Source organism: Carcharodon carcharias, chromosome X, assembly GCF_017639515.1.
Source record: "Carcharodon carcharias isolate sCarCar2 chromosome X, sCarCar2.pri, whole genome shotgun sequence".
Taxonomy (NCBI): domain Eukaryota; kingdom Metazoa; phylum Chordata; class Chondrichthyes; order Lamniformes; family Lamnidae; genus Carcharodon; species Carcharodon carcharias.
In genome coordinates this window covers 13,738,252-13,760,689 of record NC_054507.1, presented here as the reverse complement: position 1 = coordinate 13,760,689, position 22,438 = coordinate 13,738,252, and the positions used below count along the sequence as shown (strand labels likewise).

The 22,438-nt window shown below is 48.1% G+C and overlaps 1 protein-coding gene across 6 annotated transcripts in view; it reads right to left on the bottom strand.

Moving 5' to 3' along the window:
* The window catches only part of LOC121273303 (activin receptor type-1-like), a 184,148-nt gene that overhangs the window by 46,327 nt on the left and 115,383 nt on the right, over positions 1-22,438 (bottom strand). For 3 of the 6 annotated variants that reach the window (XM_041180401.1, XM_041180406.1, XM_041180404.1), the window contains exon 2: positions 11,151-11,371. The exons of 1 other annotated variant lie outside the window; for it this stretch is intronic. In XM_041180401.1, coding sequence (XP_041036335.1) covers positions 11,151-11,371 — 221 coding nt within the window. The remainder of the gene's footprint in view (positions 1-11,150; positions 11,372-22,438) is intronic. 2 more of the 6 variants (XM_041180402.1, XM_041180403.1) reach the window with 1 other exon arrangement.

Sequence of the window (22,438 nt, the reverse complement as noted above, 5' to 3'; positions counted from 1 at the left end):
GGGTTGGCAACCCTACCCGTTCCTCTGCTGTAACCTCTCCAGCAACCTCGCTCGTGTGAGTCAATGGGAGCCTTCACCCTGACCAAGTCACAGCGGTAGGTCAGGTAGGGTTGCCAACCCTCCAGGAATTACCCTGGAGTCTCCAGGAATTAACGATGAATACCCAGCATCCTGCTGCGAGGAAACTGGGAGAAACTTGTTCAAAAAGAGAGGTGTTCTTTTTCACTTCTTTTTAAAACACTTTCCCTTATTAGTCATAAATGTACCGGGAAATGGGGGATGGTGGTGGGGGCAAAAAAGCTGGTCGACCATGGTTGGAGGTCATATGAAGAAGTCTTCAGGACAGCGTCTCACCAGAGTTGGCAATCCTGCAAAGAGCTCCAAGGAGATTCAGGGCCCGAGTTAGGGATATGCTGTCAGGGTTTGAAACATCCGGCTCCAAGCTGGAGATGGGATAGGATTAACGTTCGTGCTCCCAGCACAGTGCGGAGTCAGGCTGATGAGCCGACTCTGCATTTACACACCAACTTTAAGGGCAGCGTCGCGGTATGTTAAAACATTAGGGCCAGGCGATCTCAAGCTTGCATTTTAAAAGCCATGTTATCAACTGTTGTGACCCAGTGGGTAACACACTTGCCTCTGAGTCAGAAGATTATGGGTTCAAACCCCACTCCAGACCTTTGAGCACAAAATCCCAGTGCAGTACTGAGGGAGTGCTGCACTGTTGGAGGTACTGTCTTTCAAACAAACTGTTAAACAAAGCCCCACCTGCCCCTCTCCAGTCATGCAAAAGATCCTGTGATGCTGTTGAAGGAAAAACAGGGGAGTTCTCCCTGCTATCCTGGCCATTATTTATCCCTTAATCAATCTCACTGACCAAATATCTCATTTCTTTTCATGGGAGCTTGCTGTGTGCAAATTGGACACAATGTTTCCAACATCCCTACAGTGACTGTACTTCAAAAAGTGCATCATTGGTTGTGAAGCACTTTGGGATTCCCTGAGGTTGTGAAAGGCACTATAGAAATGCAAGTATTTCACTCTTTCTTTCCTTTGGTTCACATTGACCAGATAAATAACCAGCTGTGCCAATGATAGCCATGATATTGGAGACCATTTTGCAGCGTGCTTCTGAACGTATGTTTGCGCTTGAATACACAAACGAGCATATGAATTAGGCGCAGGAGTAGGCCGGTTAGTCCCTTGACCCTGCTCCACCATTCAACAAGATCATGGCCGATCTGATTGTAACCGCCCACTGACCCCCAATAACCTTTCACCCCCTTGTTTATCAAGAATCTATCTACCTCTGCCTTGAAAGTATTCAATGACTCTGCTTCCACTGTCTTTTGAGGAAGGGAGTTCCAAAGACTCACAACCCTCTGAGAGAAAATATTTCTCCTTAGCTCTGTCTTAAATGGGTGACCCCATATTTTTACTCTGTGCCATTGCAAAGCTTCCTCAAGCTCGTCTAGAGTTTTGGCAGGTGGAGTTAAATTGGCTCTCTGTGATTGTGAAGGGAATATTAGGGATCAGGGCCTGTGATGCCTTCCCAGTTGGCTGGCTTTAAAGGGGATAACTGTATACAACAGGTATCCTCCAACTGTCTAAGAGTATACCCAAGAATCAGTTCTCCATGGAGGCTACACGCCTCAGTATTCAAAGCACTCTTTGGCTGCAAAAGCTACACGGTGGCGAGCTGACTCCTCTTCTTGTGAGATCCCACTGGTGTCCCCTTGAGTTGACCCTGAGGCTACTGATATGAAAGAATCACCTGTGAAAATAAGAGGCAAGATTTTGCTTAATTTATAGCGGACACGGACTAAACAGAGTCTGATTTGGAAGAATTTTAGCCATTGAAGATGTTGGACTTGTGGTGAATAAAGCTAACTGAGGCATGCTGTCGAAGCTTTTCATTTTGTACTCATCAGGACAAATGCGCAAGAATACCAATTGTAAAGGGAACAACAATTCATACTGCAAGAGAAGAGAGTGCTGATTGATTGACAAGTGGACTCTGATTGTTAGAGGCATTGCTATGGAAAATGCACCAGGGATCAGTTAACTACCAAGCTTTTATTTTATTCATTCACAGGATGTGGGGCTTCGCTGGCTGGGCCAGCATTTATTGCCCATCCCTAGTTGCCCTTGAGAAGGTGGTGGTGAGGGAATTTGTTTAAATTCAAACCAAGCAGGTCAACACTGATTGGTTATGGCATTGTCATGGACAATAAAAACATTCAATATGCTTTGAAGGATTTGCGCATGTGCTGTTTCAATGCATCGTATATAAATGCTTAATGCTAAAAGTTGAAAGAATTGCATTGACAAGGGCAAAGATTGGCAAAGTATCACTTACCGGATTTAATGGGATCAGAGAAGGCACCAGGGTCCACTGAATCAATACCGTCCACCTCTCTTTGCCCTATTTACGCTCTGCCCTATCGGTAAATCAATACCGGGGAAGGTCGATTTTTTTCAAGTTGTTCAACTACTTTCAACAGGTCTGTTCTCCATGTGGGATCTTTCAGGGTGGAATTTTCCATTCTGGGACTAAGTCCCATGGCAGGGGCGGGAACGGGGAGTGTTTCCCACTGCAGAGGCTGCTGGGAAATTGGCGCGAGCCCACCCTCATTAATTATACAGTCAGGGGTTTCCCGACATTTTTTGTGATGGGGCAGGCTAGATGGCTGTCATATCCAGGTGCCATATGTAAAAGTCAACTGGACAGCAACCTACACAGCACTGAGTGAGGAGACAGCCCAGAGAGGACAAAAGAGACGCCCAAATTCAGCAACGCCTCCCTGGATGTCCTGCTCGGCCAAGTGGAGGCCAGGAAGAATGTGCTCTGTCCACAGGGTGGGAGGAGGAGGCCAAGCAGAGATACGAACGCTGCATGGGAGCAAGTCTCCAGGGCAGTCAGAGCCCAGGGCCTCCAGCAGAGAACTGCCGAGAAAGGATGAAAGACTTTTTCCACCAGGGAAAGTGAACCCTCAGCTGCTCACACTCACCTCAGTGAATGGGATAGGGGGCATGAGCCTCAGTGGCAATGTGATAACATCATGCTTCATGGCCCCACTGCAGCCCATCTACTCTGCAGGTGGGGAGGCCACTGTGGGTCCTTCACCCTTCCACACAGAGAGCTGTCTGGGAGGGGTTGAGGGCACCAGCGAGCACCGCAAATGACATGCCTCTCTGAGCCTTATCCTTATATCTGCATGGGCTGATTGCTCTGGAGAGAACCCTTCTGAACAACCTACAGTGCGTCAATCACATGGCACACAATCCACTGGGTTCTTTGTAAGACTGGAAGCATGAGAAAGATACATGAAACCCAATTGCACTCAAACCCATCTTCTCTCTTTGTGCAGGAGAAGTTAAGCCATAATTGGAGAGAGAGGGAGAAGACGGAAGGAGGTCAGCTACAACTGAAAGAACTGACTGACTTCGAGGAGCAGGCAGCCTAGCTGGCAGTGGTAGAGCGGGACAGGTCCATCGGAGGTGGAGAGATTGTCTTGCAGCCTCCATCCAGTAAGGATCCATGCAAGTCATAGAGATCTCAGGGTCAGGGATGCCTCCATGTTGGAGGCAGCTCATGCAGCTCATTCGTCTCTCACTGACAGTGGTCACCAGCCAGAGGGCAAGGCCCGAAAGTGAGGAAGCCCTGCCCAGCACCCAGACAAGCCCTGAGAGGAGCGAGGACATCGCCGAGGAGGAGAGTGAGGAAGCCCTGCCCAGCACCCAGACAAGCCCGAAGAGGAGCGAGGACATCGCCGAGGAGGAAAGTGAGGAAGCCCTGCCCAGCACCCAGACAAGCCCGGAGAGGAGCGAGCACATCGCTGATGCCCATCCACACATTAGCAGCCCCCCAATGCCACTTCACACCTGCACAAGCGCCACCCCCGCACTCCAACACAGCCCTTCCCGCCCTCCCACTCCATACCAGCTCGCCCATTCCACGAACCCCGGCAGCATCTCTCTCTTTCCCTTACCATCCCAACCTCCCCTGCCCCCCCCTCTAGGCCTCCACACCCGATCCACCTCTTCATTCCCCTCCTCTTTGACTATTCTGCCAACTCCCCCACACCAGCACCAACCCTCGCTGCCCAACAGTACCTCCTGCAGCTCCAGAAGATGCCTTATAATGTGTTCCAGTGGACACTGGACAGCTTCGTGAGCTAGGAGACCATCCCATCACTTCTAGTGTTTACATCCAGTCAAGGATCTCATGTGAAATAAGTTTGGGAAGCCTCAACCCTGTTCTTAATAGATGTTAATTCGGCAACACTGAATTCACAATCTTAATCAGGCAGGGCTGAAGGATGGCTGCGTGAAAGACGGAGATTGTCATGCTGATGTGGTAAGGAGGTCTTGTCACTGAGACTGTCAACGCTCTAGGGTTGCTCTGGAGTCTCCAGGAATTACAGATTAATCTCTACCATTAATCCATCGGGAGCAACCCAGGAGGTAAAAAAGTGCTCTTAAAACAATATGATTTGAACACCTTTGTTTATTAGGTTTAAAAATACAGGAAGGAAAGGCTGTTTAAATAATATCCAGTTGGATAATGAAGAGTCTGTTTGCGCAGGAATGTGGAGCATCACAAGAATGGGCACATTAGATAACTAGTGAGGGGAGAATGTGTGGTGGGGGGTGCTGGGGGCAAGAGGTCATGTGATGACACCTCCAGGACTATGTCCAACTAGAGTTGGCAGCCTCACCTTGGGAGCTAAGGCATGTTGTCAGGGTTGAGTTGGTGGAGGCGCATTGTGCAACTGGACACGTAGACCTCGAAATTCGGCCATGCCTATCTTTGGGTGCCTGACCTGCACAGTGTTCACAAAAACTCACCCTCAGATGGGGAGGTCCAGGGAACCCTGGACCGCAGGCCTTGGGCCTCATCATAACGTAGATGTGGCTGCAGCAGGAGGCTTAATGCTCCAATTTCCAGGTAAGCGGCTGGGTTGGATCGCAGGGGTCTGGAGGAGGAATGGATGCTTGGGCCTCTGCGTCCGTGATTGTGGGCTCGTTGGGGGATTGGGCATGAAGATTGCAGGTCTCGGGAGGACTGACTGTTGGCGAGGCTGGCGAGTGTTCTTGGGTGGAGGGCTAGCAGAGCGGGGCAGAAGGAGATCAGGGTGGAAGAGGTTGGAGGTCGGAGTTAGGAGCGAGCTCAGAGATCTCGGAACTGGGAACAGCAGTGACTATGGTAAGTACCTATCGATGGTGATTACGGTCAGCACCTACCTTTTCTGTCACTTGTGTGGTGATTAGCATTGGCTTCTGTGCTGACTGCCTCATGGAAAATCAAAGTTAGAGCAGGGACCAGGGGCAAGGGATAGGCCCTAATTTGCATATGCAAATTGACTTGCACCCATTTCAGACCTGGGTAAAGACGCTTCTGGTTTGTCCTTTATCAAGATTGCCTCCAAGAAATTCACAGCAGAAGTGGTATCGGATACCATTTTGGTCCCCAAACAACACCCATAATGCCCAAACAGGCATAACCAATCCTAATTTCATTGCTGTAATGCCTGTAGTGTGGCTGCTGAATGTTGACTAGAAGATGTCTGAAGTGAGAAAGCCTTTTATTTGCCGATGTTGACTAACTATTTTCAATAAGCGCCGAGATTCTCCCTGTCCCTGCTGTTGCAAAGGATCAGGCCATGGTGCCACAGAACACCCCAATCAGTTGGACTGTGCCATATTACCTATCCGTTGTGTAAAAATTTATGCAGAGAAACACCTTTGACCACAAGTCCATCAGGCAGTGGTCGGCACCTAACATCCTCGAGGCCCTGCGGGTAAAGAGATGGTGGATCCTGTGGGATTGTTCCCCAAGCAGACTGTCAAAGTCATTTGGCAGAATGCCTCATCGCCAGAACTTTCCAACAAGCATCAAGATGTAGCTTGGCTGGTGGTGAGAAAGGCCCTCCCTGTCAGATCCTTCCTGCACACCCAGGGTCTTATTGTCCCCGCACGCTGCTCTTCAGATGACTGCAGTGGTTGAAGAGACTGTTGTTCACCTCCTTGTGGATTGTGCCTTTGCAAAGGAGATCTGGAGAAAGATGCTGTGGTTGCTGTTGAGGTTCATCCCGAACAGTTCTGTGACACAGGACTCTGTGCTCTACGGGCTGTTTCCAGGGACACACACCGAGACAAACATCAACTGCAGCTGGAGGATCATCAACTCGGTGAAAGACGCTCTTTGGTCTGCCTGAAACTTGTTGGTCTTCCAGTGCAAAGAGTTGGCCCCGACCAAGTGTTGCAGACTGGCACATTCCAAGGTCCAGGGCTACGTGCTGAGGGACGCACTAAAGCTTGGGGCAGTCTCCACAAAGGCACAATGGGAAAAGCCATCGTCTAAGACCCTCCTATCATAGTATACCGGGGGGCGTAAAACACCTTGGGCTGAAAGCACCAGAAAATGATTGACACGAAATGTGAATGTTCATTGTAAATATAACTTCAGAGTGCCACATACTGAACCTGCACTTTACGTCATCAAATTCGAACTCTTATGTAAAGGACCTTAATAAATTTTACGAATAAAATATATTTTTGGAAAATATAACCAAGACATATCAACCCCCCCAACCCCCAAAAGAAGTTTCACCATCTCCTGCAGAGGATGAAGCCATCGCTGTACCTCACTTTACCACTGATTAGTGAGAACAATATAAAGAGGGTTACATCCCTTTTACCTCATTTACATTTTATTCTCATACTAACGACAACACTGACATCTACCCAGCTATGTGGAAAATTGCCCAGGTATGTCCTGTACATAAAAAGCAGGACAAATCCAACCCGGCCAATTACCGCCCCATCAGTCTACTCTCCATCATCAGTAAAGCGATGGAAGGGGGTCATCAACAGTGCTATCAGGCAGAGCTTGCTTGGCAATAACCTGCTCACTGATGCCCAGTTTGGGTTCTGCCAGGGCCACTCAGCTCCTAACCTCATTACAGCCTTGGTTCAAACATGGACAAAAGAGCTGAACTCCAGAGGTGAGGTGAGAGTGACTGCCCTTGACATCAAGGCAGCATTTGACCGAGTGTGGCATCAAGGAGCCCGAGCAAAACTGGAGTCAATGGGAATCAGGGGGAAACTCTCCGCTGGTTGTAGTCATACCTAGCACAAAGGAAGGTGGTTGTGGTTGTTGGAGGTCAATTATCTCAGCTCCAGGACATCACTGCAGAAGTTCCTCAGGGTAGTGTCCTTGGCCCCACCATCTTCAGCTGCTTCATCAATGACCTTCCTTCCATCATGAGGTCAGAAGTGGGGATGTTCGCTGATGATTGCACAATGTTCAGCACCATTCGCGACTCCTCAGATACTGAAGCAGTCCAAGTCCAAATGCAGCAAGACCTGGACAATATCCAGGCTTGGGCTGACAAGTGGCAAGTAACATTCATGCCACACAAGTGCCAGGCAATGACCATCTCCAACAAGAGAGAATCCAACCATCGCCCCTTGACATTCAACGGGATTAGAATCACTGAATTCTCCACTATCAACATCCTGGGGTTATCATTGACCAGAAACTGAACTGGACTAGCCACACAAATATTGTGCAGGTCAGAGGTTGGGAATTCTGAGGAGAGTAAATCTCCTCCTGACTCTTGAAAGCCTGTCTACCATCTACAAGGCACAAGTTAGGAGTGTGATGGAATATTCTCCATTTGCCTGGATGAGTGCAGCTCCCATAACACTCAAGAAGCTCAACACCATCCTGGACAAAGCAGCCCACTTGATTGGCACCACATCCACAAACATTCACTCCCTCCATTACTGATGCACAGTAGCAGCAGTGTGTACCATCTACAAGATGCACTGCAGAAACTCACCAAGGCTCCTTCAGAGCTGGATTTACATTACATTGAATGCAACAGTATAGGTTCCCGTGAGCTTTGGTAACCCGGTGTCAAAATCAAATGGGGGTCATGACCCCACACTGTGGGGCAAAGAGCCACCCGCCTGTGATATTCCCCTGAATTGGCTAGTTAGTCACCAGAGGGCAGGCTTACTGTCCAGTTAAGGACGGAGGGCTCTCGAAGCTGGGAGGGCCTTCCAACACTGAGGAAGCAGCAGCAGCAGCCTGTCTTCAGGTAACGGAGAGAGGTTGCCCCTCAAGATGGAGGCGTCCCCTCTCCAACTTTATTAAAATAAAGAAAGCCCTTAGCAGTCAGGCCCCTCCACAGAACGGCCTGTGGCTGCAGCTGAAGCCTGGCGGGCAGGGAGGGCCTCAAAGCCTGCCTGGAGTGCTGCCACACCCCGATCTGTTGCCAGGAGGCTGACTCACCAGGCAACTACATTGTCTCCTGATGCCTCCAGAGATCCGGAGGTCGTCTGGAAAATTCCTGCTCCGACAATGGACTCTAAATATAGGCTTTCAGGGAATCTTCTGAGGCTACCCGCCAATTCCTGATGGTTTGTCCTTCCATCCCCTGGCACAGTGGCTCAGATGTAGGATGGTGCCAGGAAACTGGCATGCTGGCAGGTGGCAAGAACTTTTACCTCCGCCCAGCTCTGCGCCCGGCCTTATCGGGGGCTAAAAATCCTCCCCATCTCTATCTTCGTCTGCCAAAACCGAAAGATTTTTTTTCTGGGCATGTAGATGAGGGGTTAGAGAACCAAGACAGGTTCAGATACAGACTGCCCATGGCCGAATTGAACAACAGGACAGGTTTGAGGGGCCAAATGCCCTCCTTCTGTTCCTGCGATTCAAATTCGTCAAGGCTGAGACACAACAAGAAAATAACGGGCACCTCATGCCCTTGTGTAGGTTGTTTTTTCCGCACAGATTGGAGAGGCAGCATACCGTCTATTGAGTGTACACCCAACACTCTCTCTCTCTTGTACTGCCAAAAAGTTGTTTTTGGAAGGAATACTCGGCATGAAATAAGAGGGCAGTGAATGCAATCCTAATTCTTAAATAAAAAGGTGACTTGATGGCGAACCTGCTTTTGAACTTGTTTTTTTTCCCTCCGAGTAGGAAATTAGAAAACAAAGGCTTCAAATCCAGATGACAGTTGAGCTCCCTGAAGGCGCCACAGCAACATCACTCACTGTCGCTGGCTATGTCCTATGGTCTAGACATTGTGAGTCTTTCATTTCTTCATTAAAGCCCTGGAGCAAACAGTCTTCGCTTTGAGCACAAAGTAACGGAGTGGGTTTCCGTGACAATGCAGAGACTAGTTTCAGGACAAAGGACGTGGTAGTTTATAGCCAGGAAGCTGACAGAGTAATATTTACATTCCTTGAACCTTGTGGAAGGGGGAATAACACAATTCAAACATTCAAGATCACAACAATTGGCAATCGCTGCATAGCTTTCAGCAGACAGGCCAAGACTAGGCCGAGAAAGAATCTGCCTCGCAGCCACTATCCATTTCTATAAAGAGTACCCCCTCTTCGCCCTTCTCCATTCTCAACCTCCACTTTCTAATGCACCAGAAATGGTAAAGGGGAACTGATGGAATAAGGCAACTAGAACGGGGGACTTTTGGACTGGTGGCACTCATCGTGGTATCCAACGAGCACAAGTCCAGCCGCAGTCATTTTTATTTGTTCAACTGATGCAAGCTGGTCCCCTCCTTGTTCTCCAGGGTAACTTTAATTCTCATTTTGGTTTCTTTAAAGGAACTCAGCCATCTTGTGTTAACCAGAAGGGTCTTGTTGGAACTTGCCTGGTGCTATTTTTTGGCCACACATATTAATGCATCTTTTTCAAGCCTTATGGGCTGTCAAATGGCTTAAAATGGCCCAGACAGAAATTTGATGGGAGATTTCCAATAAATGCATTAAACATGTGCACAGATGAATTTTGACTGGATAGCTGGTTAACTGGACCGTGTGGAGCAATGGGTTACACACCTGCCATCGATTGGTTTGAAATCCAGGGATCTTCAAACACAAAAAGCTGGAAAAACTCAGCAGCTTGGGCAGCATCTGTGGAGAGAGAAACAGAGTTAACGTTTCAAGTCCGTATGACTCTTCTTGAAGAAGAGTCTGACTTGAAGAAGAGTCACACGGACTCGAAACATCAACTCTGTTTCTCTCTCCACGGATGCTGTCAGAGCTGCTGAGTTTTCCTAGCATTTTCTGTCTTTGTTTCAGAATTCCAGCGTCCGCGGTGTTTTGCTTTTATTATGGAGATCTTCTCTCTGGGTTGGCTGTATGAGACTGATTTGAAATCAACTTAAGGCCATTTCAATCCAGTTCTTAGCTAGCTATGCATCGCCCCACCTAGAAAGACTTGCTCAACATTTTCCTGGAGAGGGAGAAAGGAGAGAGGAGAGAGCACCGAGGCCCAACACAATAAAGGTCCTGAGGCACTGGACAGGCTTTGGGTTTGACGGAGCAGCAAGTTTGGCATGGGGGTCTTCTCTGAGGATCACTGCTCTTTGATTTCAATGTTTCACCGATTTTACTTCATTGATTGTCAACGTGCCATTCATCTGTAATAATTCATTTAGGGAACTGCAGCCCTAAGTTTAGAATTAGAAGCCAGGTTCCAGATAACTTACAGGGTTAAGGGGCAGCAATTTATCTTCAAGGTGCTCCCCCCTCAATTTGCTTGCCCCTTTAAATTCTGACTCTCATTTACCTCACGCATCATGCTGGCATTCTCTGCCTCAGGCTGATCAGATAGACAGAAATCACAAGGATTGTCACAGCACTGAAGGAGGCCATTCGGCCCATCATGAATGCACTGACTCTCCATAGGAGCAATTTAGCGAGTGGCACTCCCCCTTGCTTTCTCCCCGTAGCTCTGCACATTCTTCCTTTCCAGATAGAAATCCAATTCCCTCTTGAAAGCCTCGATTGAATCTGCCTCCACCACACTCTCAGGCTCCTGATCTTAACCACTTGTTGTGTGAAGGAGTTTTTCCTCGTGTCGCCTTTGCTTCTTTTGCCAAACACCTTAAATCAGTGCCCTCTCATTCTCGATCCTTCTCCCAGTGGGAACAGTTTCCCCCCTATCTACTCTGTCCAGATCCCTCATGATTTTGAACACCTCTATCAATTCTCCTCTCAGGCTCCCCCTCTCTGAGAAAGGCCACTCAGCCGATCTACAAAGAGCCTGCTATCAACATCTCCTCAACAGTGGGAACAGGAGTTTATACTGTGCAGGTTTTACTTGCCTGGTTGTCATGGCTAATCGCTTTGGAGACATAGGCAGGCCCCGGCTGCTCACTGCTGCCAGGTCTTTCCGGTTAGTTGCGCCTCTGGTGGGAATTGCTGTCGTCAGTTCCTGATTCCAAAGGGCTACATTCCTCTCCCTCTTAAGTGCAGCAACCTTGTGGGAGTATGGTTTGGGGGTGTGGGATAGGGGGTGGTGCAGGGGTGAGGGAAAAACAGAGAACTACGATAAGAGATGATATATAATCCAAAGTACAGTAGTCATTTTTTGACTTATTCACCTCACGTCCTATGGTAATCTACCCACAATCTGCTTCCTCTGCATTGGAAGGCAGGCAGTCGGTCCACTCCTGGGCTTCTGCTATGCTTCATAGCCACTCGCTAGGTGATTGCCGGTGGGCATCGGACTTGGAGAAGTATTTGTGTTTTGCCCCCATGGGCTGAATTTCATCTCACGGCTGAGCGAGGGCACTCACAAGACAGGGCCCAGATCCCATCCTTAGCCTGCGGGCCTCAGAGAACCCTGCTGCTCTGGGTGTATGGGTCTTCAATTGCAGTCTGCATGGCTGTGGGATTTAGTGATAGCACCCACCGCGCCCCGCCACCCCCGCCCCCACCTCTTGGTTTCAGTTGGCAGCACTCTCACCTCTGAGTCAGAAGATCGTGGGTTCAAGTCCCACTCCAGGGGCGAAATTTAATGCTGGCCTCTAATTGGCGGAAACCTCTGCTCCCCGGGGTCCTTGATACCAGGGAGGGCCCACTTGCTGCCCAGTTAAGTGCCTGATTGGAGGTGATGTCTTTTGGATGAGGTGTTAAGCTGGCACCCCATGTGCCTATGCAGGTGGCTGTCAAAGATCCCGTGGCACTATGCATGAAAGAGCAAGGGAGTTCACCGCAGTGTCCTGGGCAACATTCATCGCTCAACCAGTGGCCACCAAAAATAAACAGATTTATCTCCTTTAAGGCTGTGGGATCTTGCTGTGTGAAAATTGGCCACTGCGTTTCCTGACATTACAACAGTGGCTTGACTTCCGAAGTACTACGGGGTGCCCCAAGGGCATAAGTGGCGCTCCACAAGTGCAGGCCCCTCTCTTTATTTTGTTGGTCGGTTGATTTTACCAACTGACCCTTGTGGGAGATTGACTGGAGTCTTTCCGCGAGTACATTGGGCGTATAGCGGTAGCACTTTGTGTGTAAACCTTTGCAGCTGGGGTGGCTCATAAGCTAAGCTCAAGGCATAAGATCCAATAAGGAAAAATATTTGATGGCTGAGCGAGATTACCCAGTGAGGAGCTGAGACACACGAGCCATATAGGCCTCAGGAGGGTCTATAGAGATGGGGAACCGTCGGGGCCCTGACAATTCCCTTCAGCTCTCCTGAACCAGGGAGGGGAAACACTGACTCAGGGCCCCCTCTCCTGATTGTTATCCACGAGGATGTTAGGCAGCGGGGGGATTAAACATTGCCCCAGTGAGAGTTGGCACCTTCAGAAGTGGGAGAGGAAAGAGAACAGGCCATGAAAAAATGAATTTAAAACAAAGAGGTGTTAATGGGAGTGGGGGGGTGGGGGTGAAAGCCCTGGACATGATTCAGCCTGAGGTGAAGCCTGCCTTTGTCTGACTCATGCTTTCCTGGAGTCCCCCTCCACCCTTTCCCCCTCCCCCCCACGGCTTTCCACAGCTAAACATCCACCCCCTGCGGAGAAAGGGTCTGACCCAGAGACATTGCTGAAGGAATTTCAAGACTACAGACAAGAGGCTGAATCCAAATGCATTTAACCTTTCTGATAATCTGATAGCGTTGGAGAGTTAATTGGAACTGAAAGCCGCTCTCTGTTGACAAGTTGGCCAAATAATTGATTGACCGGAGCTCTGCTTTGGCAGGGTGCCACTGGGACTTGCAGGTTTTATTTTCATGAGCGCCCCGGGGGCACCATTGCCCACTCAGTAGCTTGCCCGTGCCGCCTATCTCCTGGTCCTGGAGGGCATCACGGTCAACCCTGATGCTGTAATCTGTGAACATGGGCAGAATTTTGCCCGTGGTGTGTGGGCTTGGCAGAGGGGTGGGAGCAGTCAAGAAGCCGCTCACAGCCCACGATCGGGCCTGGAAGGCAATTTCATGTGGGTTGGCCGATTGAGGCCTGCCCAGTGTGAAACACGAGCGGCAGCGCTCAGTGCAGGGTGTGGGGGGTGGTGGTGGAGTGGGGGAGGAGGGCAAGCATGATCTCTGCGCGCGCGCGCGCTACATAATCTCCCTGCCTCAGGGAGATGAGCTGATTTCGGATCATAAATTAAAGACCATAAGACCATAAGACATAGGAGCAGAAATTAGGCCATTCGGCCCATCGTGCCTGCTCCGCCATTCAATCATGGCTGATAAGTTTCTCAACCCCATTCTCCCACCTTCTCCCCGTAACCTTTGATCCCCTTACCAATCAAGAACCTATCTATCTCGATCTTAAATACACTCAATGACCCAGCCTCCACAGCCTTCTGTGGCGATGAATTCCATAGGTTCACCACTCTCTGGCTAAATAAGTTTCTCCTCATCTCTGTTCTAAAAGGACTTCCCTTTACTCTGAGGCTGTGCCCTCGGGTCCTAGTCTCTCCTACTAATGGAAACATCTTCCCCACGTCCACTCTATCCAGGCCTTTCAGTATTCTGTAAAGATCTTATAAACATTATGAAACATGTCCCCTCATGTGGCTCTGTCACATGAGCAGGGATTTATTTTTAAATGAAAAAAATAAAGTTCTTATTTGATTTGTATTAGCCTTTGGAAACCTCATCCCACCTGTGGATGAGGTTTCCAAAAAAGTACAAAGGCCGCTTGGCCTTTTCTCTCGCCTATCAGACATAAGGTTGGACGGACAGCAAAAAATCCCCTTTTAATTACTTTTTTAATGGCCTTAATGGGCCTTTTAATTGTCGGCGGGCGTGCTCCTGCCAACTGAAATATCGCGCGTGACTTTATGCTCGGTTTGGTCGGCCTACATGCCGAGCTAAAACTTTTACCCCAATATTCCCATTTCAACCCGGGACTCGCTGAACAGCAATCAGGAGTGAGACCAGAGCACCCGCAAGCCAAATTTCTATTTTGATTTGTCATGGAGTGCCTGCCTCAGTGAGACATATAAAACCCGAGAAAGGGTGGATGCTGAGAGGCTGTTAGCCCTGGCGCAGGAGCCTAAACCCCGGGACCATGGTCTCAGAATAAAGGTTCAATCATTTGGGACTGAGATGAGGAGCAATTTCTTCCCTCAGAGGTTTATGAAGCTGAGTAGATACGAGACTGATGTTGATCGATTTTTGGTCTCTCAGGGAATCAAGGGCGGGAAAGTGGAGTTAAGGTAGGATATCAGCCATAATCGTATTGAATGATGGAGCAGGCTCGAGGGGCTGAATGGCCTACTCCAGTTCCTATTTCTTATGTTCGCATGTTCTCTGTGGATTGCTGGATTCTGCTGTGCGACAGGGGAGGGGGATCTGATTGAGGAGGAGTGATGTTACCGAGGATTAGCTCCCACCATTCGTACGATAAGAGCTACTACTTGACCTGAAGCTTGATTTCTTGGGCTAGATTTTCATGGGCCCACAGCACTACTGGTACCTTGCAGGCCAGGCTAATCGTATTTAAGGATGCAGCCAGTAGAGAAAGAGTCATCCATCCCACCATGAGCTCCACTCCTTGAGTTTAAAAGCTCATCGCTGGGCACTTTCCTGAAGAGGAAGATCTCCTGGTGTCCTGGTCAACACCCATCTCTCAGCCAACACCACCAAAAACACACTTAACTGGTCATTTATATCACTTATTGCTCTCATCCAAGCATAAAATATGTTGCAACCGATCATTTTTCTGTTATCTGGATATTACTGATGGCACTCTAGGTCCAAACATAACATTCCCCTCAATTAGACTCCCAGCTCTCTCAGCACACCAGATATTGTCATTCTGCTGTTTTATTTCAACTCACGATAGCTAACGATTCAGTCTTAGCCTAACGTTAAAGTTGAGTTTCGCTTTCTAACTTATTTGCTCCAATTTACTCCCCCCACCGTCACCCACACTCTTCAAAGGGGGATTGACACTTGCTGAACAAGCACCAAACACACTCCACTAACTTGCTATTGTGGCCACTCATACCTATAGGGCTGAATTTTCTGCCTGTCAGGCCTGACCCAATCTCCGGCGGGCGGGGAGCCGATCCCTGCCGGAGAAGCGGGCCCCGCCGCCATTTTAAGTGGGCGCTCCAATTAAGGCCCGCCCAGCGTGACACGAAAGACCGCACATCTCCCTGAGGCTAAGTGCAGCCTCAGGGAGATCGCCTGGACTTTTAAAAAATATTAAAAATAGAAAAGGAAATTCCCTAACATGTCCCCCTCATGTGACAATGTCACACGAGATGGGACATGTTCATAATTTACACTAAAACTTTATTAAAGTTTTTTAAACCCCTGCATGAAAGCTCATCCCGCCGCTGGATGAGGTTTCATGTTTTCTCTATTCCTCGCCGGGGCTCCTGGCCGACCAGCCAAGCTTAAGGTTGGACGGGCAGGTCCTTTAATTGGTTTAATGATCCTGTCAATGGTCTCAATTGGCCATTGACAGGTTGATGGGCCCATAGCTGATTTTGCTGCACCCCTGCCTTCCTGAAAATTTAAATGGGGCGCGGTGATGTCGGGGGTTCCGCCTGACATCATCCCACGTTGGCAAGCAGGCCCCCCCCCTCGCCAACGGTAAAATCGAGCCCATAATTTCTGCAGCACTGTTTTCAGTTCTGGGCACATGGAACGTTAAGGATATAATGGCCTTGGATGGGGTGCAGTGCAGTTTCCTGAGACTGATACCAGGGTCAAAAGGGTTAAGTTATGAGAACAGGTTGCATAGACTAGGCTTGTGTCCCCTCAAGTGTCGAAGGTTAAGTAGTGATTGAATCGAGGTGCTTAAGGTGATTAAAGGATTTGACAAGTTCAATAAAGAGAAACTATTTTCACTGGTGGTGGTCGGGGGGAAGTCCAGAACAAGGAAGCAGAACTTTAAAATTAGAGCCAGGCCATTCAGGGGTGATGTCAGGAAGCACTTCTTCACACAAGGGGGAGTAGAAATCTGGAACTCCCTCCCCCAAAAAGCTATTGTGGCTGAGGGATCAATTAAAAATTTCAAAACTGAGATTGTTTTTTTTAAAAAAAAATGTTTCTTTTCCCTCCTATTTTTAAATTTATTTCGATCTATTGTTTTATCTCCACCTTTTAGCCCATTTCGATCCCTTCCCCCCACCCCACCCCCACTAGGGCCATCTGCCACTAGCTTGTCCTGTTTGCTACTCTTAATGTCCCCATTAGCACATTCCTTAGATAATATCACCACCATCAACACCCCTTTGTCCTTTTGTCTATGACATCTTTGGCAATCTCTTCTTTGCCTCCACCTATCACTGGCCCTCTATCCAGCTCTACCTGTCCACCTCCCTCAACCAGCTTATATTTCACCTCATTTCCCTACTTCCTTAGTTCTGATGAAGAGTCATACGGACTCGAAATGTTAACTGTATCCCTCTCCGCAGATGCTGTCAGACCTGCTGAGTTTTTCACAGATAGTTTGTTTTTGTTTCAGAATTTCCAGCATCTGCAGTATTTTGCTTTTATATTACATTGGTTGATTCCTAATGGGCCAAGAGTATTAAGGGTTACAGAAGCAGGACAGGTAGATGGAGTTAAGATACAGATCAGCCTTAATCTTACTGAATAATGGAACAGACTTGAGGGGCTCAATGGCCTCCTCTTTTTCCAATGTTCCTAATTTCCTAATTGCCGGACAAGAAAAGGCCAAGACCCATCTAGTTTGCCTTCCAGTATCCTGTTAGCTGCATGATGGAGTTGTTAACTCAGCAAAGCAATCAATTAGGTTACCAGAGTCAGAAAGGAGATGAGGAAAACCCCAAGCGGTGGAGAACCTAGGCCCAAATTTACCAGTTCTTCCCAAGCATGTTCTGCTGGCTACATACCGGCCTGAATATAATGACCACAGCAGCGCCACATCCTCCAGCTGGAGATCCGCTGGCAACCCTGGTACAGCCATTTCCGGCAGCACGGCTGGGATTAAATCCCAACCAGGCCGGGGTTCGCAAACATTTAGAGGCGAATATCCCGCCTCCGAGAGCTGAAAGCAAATCGGAGGGTCGGCAGCTCTTCAGCCCCAGCAGCGCCACCAGGAGCAGTGGCCACTGCTGGTACTGCAGGGGGCCTGGTGGAGAGGTTAAGTGGGGCAGTCTCGCCGGGCCAGTCAGGTAGGCCCCAGTGAGGCGGGAGGGAGGGGGGGGGGGGGCAGTGTGGAGGATGGGGTGGGGGTGGATGTCTGCGCAGGGGTGGCCTTTGCTGTTGGCAGGCACCTCCATGGGGCACGGGTGCCCAAACAGGAGGACCCTCTTGGCCATCCTGCCCATCGCCCACCACCTCACCCCCGCTGCTGATATTGCCCCTCATTGGCCATTTAAGGGCCTCAATTGACCTAGGAGTGGGAAGGCCGACCTCAACCCTCCCTGCCCCTGACTTAATCGGGGAGGGAGTCAGGAAGGTAAGGGGCTGTCCACCCTGTGCCTTCCTATCGATTAAACGGACCCCCGGCTCCCAGCTCACTCTGGGGGTGGGGGGGAACCACGGGCGGGATTTTCTATTCCCGTCCACTGGTGGGATCTTCCGGTCCCACCGCAAGCCAATGGGCTTCTGGCTGGGGCACCGCCTCACCCATGGAGGGTCCCACCCAACGACAGGGCCGGAAAACCCTGGCCATTGAATTCCAACCACAACATCTCTTCATGTAAATAGTGAGCGATGGCATGCAATTCAACCCGGGTGGGGGAGGAGTGGGGTAAATCACAGTGGAGCGCCACCTGGCCCTCAGCTGACATACCGAGACAAGCGTTTTCGAATCGGGTCTTTGATCAACAGAACGAATCCTGACTAATTTCTCCCCAGAAATGCTGAGCTCAACTGTAGTGGGTCATCAACTCAGGCAGCGCCAGATCAGAGACCCTCCTTATCCACAGTATCGCTGGGCAGTGAGCCAGCAAGTGCCTGGGGGCCTGTTCCTTTGTTTCCATCCCTGAAGTCGTTCCCTTTTTTTTGCAGTTGTGTTTAACTGCGATCCTGTGACAGAAACTAGGAACAAGCAGCTGATCTGTTCGATATCATGGAGCCTGTTGCATGCTTAATATCTCCAGCAGAATCCAGGCTCAACACTCCTTACTCCCCAAATGTAGTCCCAGCCTGGACAACTGTTCACCAGCCCCTTCTGCCCCACACAAAGACATCTTTGTTAAAAGTGGAAAGAACCATCATCCTTTGACATTTGGGTAGGGTACGGAGATATCACTGCAGCTCTTAGACAACAAATATTCATCATGGACCACTCACACCCCTTCCTCCCGATCTGATTCTTCCCCAGTTGCTCTTACTCAGCAGCTTTCAAAAGACAATCGGATCACTATCTGGAGAAAAAGAATTTGCAGGGCTATGGGGCGAAGGTGGGGGAGCGGGACTAGGTGAGTTGATTTTGCATGAGCTGGCACAGACACAAAGGGCTGAATGGCCTCAGTCTGTGCTGTAACCATTCTGTCCTAAGTCACTCTTTCCGATTGTGGCTTCTATCCAACTTGTTTGGTCTTCTGAAGAGATGTTCTTAAAAATCTCCCCCAGTGCCCAGTGAATCACTTGTCACATCTTCCTGCACCGACACCTGTATTTTCAGTCCTGGTTGGCTGTTTTCCACTGATAATTCCAAGCACTAACAATCATCAGTCAAAGGTGAACTGTCTAGTTTCTGCCTCCTTTCTCCTGAAGGCACTGGTTCATGTATTGGGTCTTAACCCACCCTCTGCTATCAAGCGCGAGCATAAACTGAGACAGTAAATGTCAGCAAAATATTCAATCATGGGAGAGATGACAGCCAAGTTCAACTGTAGAGCTGGATAAAATATTGGTCTGGGATGGGATTGAAACTCCTATTGACCAGAAGAGGTGGAGCTTTTACATAAGAGCAAGTCTTTTTTTCCAGGAACAACATAAGTTTATTCGGATCCAAAACCATTTTTGAGAGATCACTGCTGCCCTTCTCATCATATCACTTCAGTTCCTTCTTGCTCCAGAAACACACCTAATTGTCCCACCACAAATGTTTGATGCAGTTACCTGTGTTAATACGATTCAAGCCAGTTGTTGAAGCTGAAACCAAAACACAGAGCTTTTCTTTATCGAGAGAGTTTATTGCTTTGTTCAGTCTCACAGCTCTCCTCCCACACAACCTAGTGCCCCAGCGGTCCCCTACTAATATGCTCTTTTTGATGAACAAAAACAAAACAGTCAGTAAAATAAATTAATGGACAGCGGTGACAGCCCTTGGTGGGGTAATGTAACTAAAACAAAATACACCAAAGGAAACTAAGCAAACTAAACCAGAATATCATTTCTGGGGGTAATGATGCACCCCAGTCCTCCAGTCACAGAAGGGCCCCCTATTTATATGTGCTCAGAGAGAATTAATACCCATCACCTGTTTCTGTTAACCTTAACAATGTAATTGCCATTAACAAACATTAATAATGTAATTGATAAGACGTTAATAGCCTGAAGTATTTTGATAAAAGAAACCAAGTTGTATAAAAGGCTTTATTAATGAGTATTTCCGGTCCTTTCAAATACAAACCTTATGCCCTCTATCAGGCCCTCAACGACACCTAACTTAATGTGTTTATCTGAAATTCCTGTCTCTGCTAAAATAAATGGTTCATTTTTAATGAATTCTCATCACCGCTAAAATAATGGAGGAATTTCACACAAAATGAAAGGAAGGACTTTGCTCCTATAGCATCTTTCAGGCCCATGGGACATCCTGAAGTGCTTTACAGCCAATGACGTAGTTTTGAAGTGTTGGCCTGGATTACGTGCTCAAGCCTCTGGAGTGGGACTTGAACCCACAGCCTTCTGATTCAGGATTGCGGCCCACTGAGCCAGGGCTGACGCCTCTGATGCATTTGTATGCAACCTGGGCACCCGCTGCCAGCATCAATTCCTTCCAGAGGTCTCTGATCACATACTCCATGGGGCAGACTAACTGGGATGGTAGACATGCCACTTGTTGAGAGTAACCAACCAGGACTGAAAATACAGGTGTCGGTGCAGGAAGACATTACAGGTGACTTTTTGGGCACTGGGGGAGATTTTTAAGAGCGTCACTTTGGATTGAAGTTGGACAGAAGCCACAACAAGGCACGTGGAAAGAGTGACTTGGAATCATTGATTCATAGGATGGTTACAGCACAAAAGGAGGCTATTCAGCCCATCATGTCTGTGCCGGCTCTCTGCAAGAACAACTCACCTAATCCCACTCACCCACCTTCTCCCCGTAGCCCTTCAAATTCATTTTTCTTTGTATGATTATCCAATTCCCAGTTGAAAGCCACAATCAAATCTGCCACCACCACCCTCTCAGACAGTGCATTGCTGATCCTAACCACTCGCAGTGTCAAAATGTTTCTCCTCATGTCGCAGTTGCTTCTTTTGCCAATCACCTTAAGTCAGTGAACTCTGGTTCTCAATCTTTCCACCAGTGGGAACAGTTTCCCCTCTACCTCCTCTGTCCAGACCCCTCATGATTTTGAACACCTCTATCAAATCTCCTCTCAGCCTTCTCTTCTCCAAGGAAAACAGTCCCAGCTTCTCCAATTTATCCACATTTGTCGATTCGATTCCCATTTCTCGTCAAAGAAGATGCCAGTTGCATTTATTGTTATCTGTAGAACTTAGAAATTCTAAATCTAGGATAACACTCTTATGCATCATTTTATATTTACTCCCTTTTGAGATTTAAGAATCTTAATGCTGGGGAACCATATACCTGGAGCCTTTAGCTGTTATTAATGGTGGTTGCCTGAAAACCAATAAATGTTTATTATGTTAAAAGGGAAATTACATTTAAAATATTAGATTTAGGGTTTCTACAAAAAGATTGATTTTAGAGTGAGTGAATCTTGCTGTGAAATTTTTAAAATGGCTTTGCTGTGCTCATGTTAAAGTCCATTGCTGTAACTTGTGGACCCCACTGATGTTTTTTTAAATTGATTCATTCACAGGATGTGGGCATCGCTGGCTGGGCCAGCATTTATTGACCATCTCTAATTGCCCTTGAGAAGGGGGTGGTGAGCTGCCTTCTTGAACCACTGCAGTCCGTGTGGTGTAGGTACACCCACAGCGCTGTTAGGGAGGGAGTTCCAGGATCTTGACCCAGCGACAGTGAAGGAACGGCCGATATATTTCCAAGTCAGGATGGTGTGTGGCTTGGAGGGGAGCTGTCTCTAACTGTCTATCGAAAATGGTAGCATGGGATTTAGTGTATACATACAATAATCTTGACTTAGTTTTTAAACTAAGCTGTAAGTCAATTAAAATAAACAGATCCAACAGCAGATTGTATGATAAAGTGTTAAGCGCTTGTGTACGAATATCGTTGATAGTTATGCCCAGAGTTTGCAGATTGCTGAATATTATGATTTTTTAATGAATTTTAGAATCAAAATTTGAAACACATCAGAGTTTATGTCCCAAAATTGTATGTTTATTCCTTTTCTTCACTCTCCCACGCTTCAGGAAGGATACATTGAACTTGGAGGGGGTGCAGTGAAGATTCACCAGAATGATACCAAGGCTAAAAGGGTTAAATTATGAGGATAGGTTGCACAGACTAGACTTGTATAGCCTGGAATATTGAAGATTAAGTGGTGATTGAATGGAGCTGTTTAGGATAATTTAAGGAACTGATAGGGTACATAGAGAGGAACTCTCTCCTTTGGTGAAAGAATCCAGAACCAAGGGGCAAAACTGTAGAGCTGGACTGTTCAAGGGTGATATCAGGACACGTGTCTGCATACAAAGGGTAGTGGAAATCTGGAATACTTTCTCTCAAAAAGCTGTTGAGGCTGGGGCTCAGTTGAAAATTTCAAAACTGAGATTGATGGATTTGTGTTAGGTAAGGGTATTAAGGAAAGTGGAACAATGACGGGTAAATGGAATTAAGATACAAGTCAGTCATGATCTGACTGAATGGCGGAACATACGAACATGCGAATTAGGAGCAGGAGTAGGCCATTCAGCCCCTTGAGCCTGCTCCGCCATTCAATAAAGTCATGGCTGATCTGGTTGTAACCTCAACCCCACATTCCCATCTACCCCCGATAACCTTTCACCCCCTTGCTCATCAAGAATCTATCCACCTCTGGCTTAAAAATATTCAAAGAC